Genomic DNA, 6,444 nt, shown 5'->3' with positions numbered 1-6,444 from the left:
GTGAGGTCCTGGGTTAATGTTACAAATGGTATCAGAGCGAACCCGACTTATAACCTATGTGGACTAGGAGACACTACAACACGGATCTATTGGGGCTGACCACGAGCCGATCGTAGTGTTTGTGATTAGATTTGAATAGATTTGAACCCTTAGCCTGATGATGACGTCATAACTTGAACGGAGGGAGTATATGAGGATTCGTGCGGGCGTGTGTTTAGCCTCACATCGGTTATTCGTTGGGTAGATTCTGCATACTTATACAGGATCAAGAAACCTAAAAAAATACCTTCCAGCTAGCCATTTTGGGTGAGATCCTGAATTGTTATATTTGCTATATTTGAATCTGTTAGATATTGTGCGCTACCCATGGTTTCATTTAGGAAGCATTCAAACCTAATTTCCAGACACGTCGTTCATGCCACAACACTACATCTCTGATCTCACTCAAAAGAGAGAAAGTCCTAGCAACACCTGTCACACGTACACCCCCGGCCCACCCACGTGTAAGCAAACCAACCAGAAACAGCCGAGAGCTTGGATCTTCGGTGCTGCAACGACAACTCTCCTCTCTCAGCTAATCCAACCTCTCCTCACCTTTCTCTCGCACCTCCGCGCCAAACCGACAAAACTGTCTTTCCTCAGCTAAATCCTGTCGCTCTTTTTCGTTGCATCATCGCTCGCACCCTTCCTTACAAGTGTCAACATCTCCTATCTCCGAGGAAAATACTTACCATTTTTTGTTTTCATTTTTTTTTTTTTTTAATATCACATGCATCGGAGATGGTAGATCTACTATATATGCTCACACCAAGATGGCCATGGTGAGCCACCAAACCGAGCAGCCTCCCTTGCAAAAGTGTGAGGAGGCTGGACGCGGAGGCCCAAAGGGTTCGGTTCCAAGAATTCATCATTTTTTTCTTTTTGATTCTTCTTTTTTGGGGGGGTTAGAATAATATACGTAGGAGGAGGAGGAGGGGGAGAGATGATGAAGCAGGAGCGGCAAGCGTACGCGGTGTTGGGAGCTCTGCTGCTGATCGCGGTGGGATACATGAACTGGAACTCGTGGGGGAGCAGCGGGGGTGGCGGGTTCCGGGTCCCGATCCCGTGGCTGCAGCCGCGGATGGGGTTCATCGGGCGGAACGGGACGCAGTTCATAGACCTGGAAAGCGGCACGCCGGTGTACGTCAACGGCTGGAACTCCTACTGGTTCATGTCGTCGGGGAACCGGAAGTGGGTGTCGGAGATGCTCCGGCGCGGGCGGGAGATGGGGCTCACCGTCTGCCGCACCTGGGCCTTCAGCGACGGCGGCCCCAAGGCCCTCCAGCTCTTCCCGGGACACTACGATGAGCAGATGTTTCAGGTCGCTCTATTTCTTCCCCACTTAATTAATCTGGATTTGTTTCTTTTATTTCAAATTTTTAGAGTCTTTCGCTTTATTCTTTCTTTTTAATTATACTTTTTTTTGTTAAATGCTTGGTCATTGGATTGGCGAACCGCAAAATCTCTTTGCAGCTTGATGAGGGATTTCCACTTCTGCTTATTGCTAAAGTAGGGCAGGTGGAATTTTGATGACTATTGTTTTCTCAAGAAACTGAATTGTGTAGTATCATGTTATCTGATTATTTTATATTCCGTTTCATGGTTTTTTGAGCCGAATTTGTAATTTTGAGGGTAGTGAGTTCAAAGAGGAGGAGGAATAGGGTTTTGGAATATTAAATTTCATTTATCGAAGTATTTCTCTTCAGGAGGATGAAATATTAAGTCTCTGCAGGTTAGTTCCTTTCTTAGAACTTTTTGGCAGTTTAGCTGCTGGGTTGCTTGTTTTGCCTTGATGAAGCAGATTAGGCTTGAAGTGAGAAACACTTAAGAGGAGTGTGTGTGGTTTTCTGAAAGCATGCTTTCATTGGAATTGCCTTATTGGTGGAGTGGAAAGAAAACAGGGTGTGGCCCGCCTTAATGATTCTATTTGCTTAGTAGGTGTTCCAAACAACATGTTGCTTTAGGCTACTTGGACCAAGGGATTGGTGGAGTCAAGATATGCCAATCCTATCCTATCAGTGGGTTTGCCTTGCTCTTTTAATATGTTTTGTTGTGCTTAATCTAGTGATACTTATTTTTTGTCAGTTCTGCAGACACCTATATTTAATTTATTAGATTGGATTTCTACTATGCTTGTCTTTTTCAGTGATCAGCTGTTTTTATGATTGGGTCCATTTGGTTTCAGGCTTTGGATTATGCGATATATGAAGCAAGGAGGAATGGTGTAAGATTAATTCTTTGTCTTCTAAATAATCTCAACGCATTTGGTGGTAAAGATCAATATGTTAGATGGGCGCAAGAAGCTGGATTTAATGTGAATACCTCATCGGATGCATTTTTCTCTTTCGATGTCATCAGGGGCTACTTCAAGACTTTCATAGACGTAACTTCTAAGCCTATCTCATTTAATTATTAGCTGGTAACAGTTGTTTTTCTACAAGTTTGTGTTGTTTTTAACTTTAGACTGTGATCGAACCTGTCAAGCTGTCATGTTATGCTTGACAAGTGTACCTCTTAGTGAAAAATCTTTGAGTGAGACTCTTATCAACAGAGACTAACATAAACACGCGCCTAATACTTCCTTTATTTTTCCATTACTCAATGGATCCTCCTATTTAAGTGAGTTAAATTATTTTATGCAATCTAAAGTTCCAAGTAATTTAAATTTTTAGTCCATAAACTGCATGAGCGTCCGGTAGAATTCTGATTTTTTGATACAAGATGGGTTTGAGTTGGCAAGAGAAAAAGATAATTAGAAGCACTTTATGTTTTATTAATATAATAATATTTTTATTTATTATGAGAAGATATTTACTTTTTCTTTGGATTGTTTTTTTCACTATTTCTGTCAGACTGATATATTTAGCAATTAGCATATTTCTGACCTCACCATCTTCATTCTTCACATTTTCATTTAATTTTATTAATTACATTTATTTTGTGAATTTTCAAGAATTTGATATGCTGCCCTGTGGAATTTAGGGACATATTTTGATTTTTTTCCTTTTTATTTATCTTTTTGGAGAGTTGTGCAAATTCCAAGAAACACTGGTCATAGTATGATTTTTAATTAAAAAAAAACGATTTCTTCTAGGAAACAGAGGAATATATTTTAGTACCTACTTGTGGTGTCTGTGTGCATGAGCATGCATGTAGTCTGGGCATGACTAAACTTCTGTCATAACATGAAAAGAGTAGTTATTGATGTTGTTATATGGTGGCCCATCATAATGAAAATTTACCCCACGCAGCACAAGCAACATCATAATTGTAAAAAGTAAAAAAATCAGTGTTCTAGAATTTTTGGTATATTTAGCAATTAGCATATTTCTGACCTCACCATCTTCATTCTTCACATTTTCATTAATTTTATTCATTACATTTATTTTGTGAATTTTCAAGAATTTGATATGCTGCCATGTGGAATTTAGGGACATATTTTGATTTTTTTTCCTTCTTATTTATCTTTTTGGAGAGTTGTGCGAATTCCAAGAAACACTGGTCATAGTATGATTTTTTATAAGAAAAAAACAATTTCTTCTAGGAAACAGAGGAATATATTTTAGTACCTACTTGTGGTGTCTGTGCATGAGCATGTATGTAGTGTGGGCATGACTTAACTTCTGTCATAACATGAAAAGAGTAGTTATTGATGTTGTTATATGGTGGCCCATCATAATGAAAATTTACCCCACGCAGCACAAGCAACATCATATTTGTAAAAAGTAAAAAAAAATCAGAGTTCTAGAATTTTTGGTAAGTTATTATTTGTCATCTAGTGGTCTCAAGATGAAATCCCTGGACATTGGAGAGCTTAGTTATTTAATAAATGTTTGGAAAAAATTGAAACAACCATGTCTTTTAGGTATGTGGAACGTAATGAACCTCGTAATTAATGCTCCATAATCTGCATGGGACATAAACTGGGTGTTCTCCTCCACAGCTCTCTGTTTGTTTTCAATCACTTGAGAGGACCTTAAAGATTTAATCTTCACTTTGTAGCCTTTAGCATAATCTGCTGATTTTGTTTGCTGAATAGACATTTCATATCTTATTATTATGGTGTAGAACCTTCTTACATCTATTCTTTAATGGATAATGCCAACTCTTTTCCACAAAGAAAAGTTTAACTACTAAGCATCATTTATCTTAGCATGTTCTCGCAATGCAGACACTTGGATTTTATGCTTTTGTGTCTATTGAAAGTTGTGACGCAATTAATGCTTGTTCCATCCACATTCTGAAAATAAACATTACAGGTAATGCTGACAAGAAGGAACACATATAGTGGAGTTAGATATTGTGATGAACCTGCTATATTTGCTTGGGAGCTCATGAATGAGCCTCGATGTGTATTTAAATCATCTGCTCCTATTCTTCAGGTAACAAAACTGGTCTGCAACTTGGTTAGCTTACGTTACTTTTGCCTTGATTTCTCTAATTTATTGGATAGCACAATCAATTTGCTAGAAAAGAAGGAAGCTCGAAAAGATTAACAAAGTGCTTACCTCAGATGCCAAGAAGCCTAACCCTCAATTGTGCATTTTTTCCAGGATTGGATTGTCGACATGTCTTCTCATATTAAGAGTATAGACAAGAAACACCTTGTCACAATTGGACTTGAAGGATTTTACGAGTCTGGAAGAACTGAAAGATTGGGGGTGAATCCAGGGGAATGGGCGGCTACATTTGGCTCTGATTTTGTAAAGAATTCAGCAGATGAGCATATTGATTTTTCTTCAGTACATGCATATCCTGATAGCTGGTAGGCGGCCATACCTAACTTATTTGTTTCATGTAGTGCTTGTTAGTTTCTCCTTCAAATGGAAAACATTTTTGTTTTCAATATTTTCACAACAAAAAGGAAATGATACTCTGTTTTATGTCTAGGATGCCAATGGCAAGCCTGGAAGAGAAAATCAAATATCTTTCCAGCTGGGTGGATTCTCACGTGAATGACAGTCAGAATATATTGAAAAAACCAGTACTGTTTTTAGAGTTTGGATCCAATTTGCATGTCAAGAGAAATGGAACATACGAAAGAGATGTTCAACTGAAGGTGATTTATGATAAAGTATATGAGTCGGCGAAGAAGGGTGAAGCTGGTGCTGGAGTTCTACTTTGGCAGTTGATGGCTGGAGGAATGGGAGAATATCTTGATGATTTCTCACTGGTAGCATGGGACCACCCATCGACATATAAGTTGATAGTACAACAATCTTGTCGATTACTGAGGTTGTCCCAAAGAAAGAAAAATATTGGCAAACCCTGTTCGAAATTACAGGCATAAGGATCCATCATCTGTAAGGCGTATGGAATACTTTTCATTAGATATGGAGTGAATTTAAGAAATTCATGAGAATTATGTGCAACTTCGTTGGAGTTAAATGTGTTATAAGTAATGGAGATCATTTTTCCTATTGAAGATGAAGGTTGTTATGTTAGAATTCAGAGCAGCAGCTTTTGATTGTCATCTAAGCTTTTGTCAATGAATATTGACAAAAAGTTTTCTGCAATGGAGATCATAAATTACTGTTTCTTATGACATTGTATGAACAGCAGCACGGTAGTAATTTCCGAAAAAATGTAGTTCTTTGGTAATTGGCTGGAATTGGCTGGTGATGTTCAACTACTTGCTATTCCATTTTTGATATTGGATTGGCTATACTGAGTTCTCAACTACTAGTCGTCGTCGTCTTCTTCTTCATGCCTTTTTTTTTTTTGAAAAAAAAATGCTTCGTTGTTTTGTAATGTAACCAAGGTTCGGGTTAGAAGCCGGTATCGCATGATGCAAATTGCCTATGTTTTCATCTATGGGGGCATCGCATGACATGCATTACATTGAAGGACAAATATGCACGAAGAGGAAAAGGATGACAGCACAGTCAGCATAGAGCGGCATGTACCCTCTCTTTTTTTTCCTCCTCCTCTCTCTCTCTCTCTCGCTCTCTCTCTCTTCCTGACTTTTATTTATCAGTTGGACTCATGGAGCTTGGCTTTTTCGTCTCAATGCATCAATATGTTGAATTAAATTAAATATTTCAAATTTTTTTGAAAACCATGCAGCAATTAATCTCTATTTTTTTTTTTTCGATTTCTTTCCTCCCCGCGCGATTCCTCCCGTATCCGATTCGCGTCGTGCATGGTTTGTGCGATTAGGCCACGTCAATGGGCTCTTTTCTTCTTTTGGCCAGATTCTGCTTTTTTTAGCCTGCGTTTGCTTCTTTTGATGCGACCGTTATCTTTTTGGGTGGCCCACGAGCCTATATAAAGAGCTCTAGGGATCATTCCAAAGGGACAAAAAAATTTTCCTTCTCCCTCTTATTTTTATTCACTGCTCCTCATAATTTCAATTATTTTTCTGAGTTTTTTTTGATTTATCTGCAAGCGTGAACGTGCTCTTCT

The 6,444-nt window shown here is 38.5% G+C and overlaps 1 protein-coding gene across 1 annotated transcript; it reads left to right on the top strand.

The window, feature by feature from the left end:
• Nucleotides 1-544: 544 nt before the first annotated feature.
• LOC103713622 (mannan endo-1,4-beta-mannosidase 6-like) lies at nucleotides 545-5,640 on the top strand. The gene is made up of 5 exons (XM_008800622.4): nucleotides 545-1,360; nucleotides 2,225-2,422; nucleotides 4,299-4,421; nucleotides 4,593-4,804; nucleotides 4,930-5,640. Exons 1-5 carry the CDS (start codon nucleotides 983-985, stop codon nucleotides 5,327-5,329), a joined length of 1,311 nt encoding a protein of 436 aa, XP_008798844.1. The 5' UTR covers nucleotides 545-982; the 3' UTR covers nucleotides 5,330-5,640.
• The last annotated feature ends 804 nt before the right edge of the window (nucleotides 5,641-6,444 follow it).

The sequence above is a fragment of the Phoenix dactylifera genome, unplaced genomic scaffold, assembly GCF_009389715.1.
Source record: "Phoenix dactylifera cultivar Barhee BC4 unplaced genomic scaffold, palm_55x_up_171113_PBpolish2nd_filt_p 000580F, whole genome shotgun sequence".
NCBI classification, from domain to species: domain Eukaryota; kingdom Viridiplantae; phylum Streptophyta; class Magnoliopsida; order Arecales; family Arecaceae; genus Phoenix; species Phoenix dactylifera.
The sequence above is the reverse complement of the archived record's forward strand: the minus strand, read 5'-3'. Positions and strand labels throughout refer to the sequence as shown.

Excerpts from the sequence above, each read along its gene's own strand:
- LOC103713622 (XM_008800622.4), top strand. The coding sequence starts at position 983 with ATGATGAAGCAGGAGCGGCAAGCGTACGCGGTGTTGGGAGCTCTGCTG. Across the intron at positions 2,423-4,298 it reads ACTTCAAGACTTTCATAGAC|GTAATGCTGACAAGAAGGAA; the intron begins GTAACTTCTAAG and ends TAAACATTACAG. Across the intron at positions 4,422-4,592 it reads CATCTGCTCCTATTCTTCAG|GATTGGATTGTCGACATGTC; the intron begins GTAACAAAACTG and ends CATTTTTTCCAG.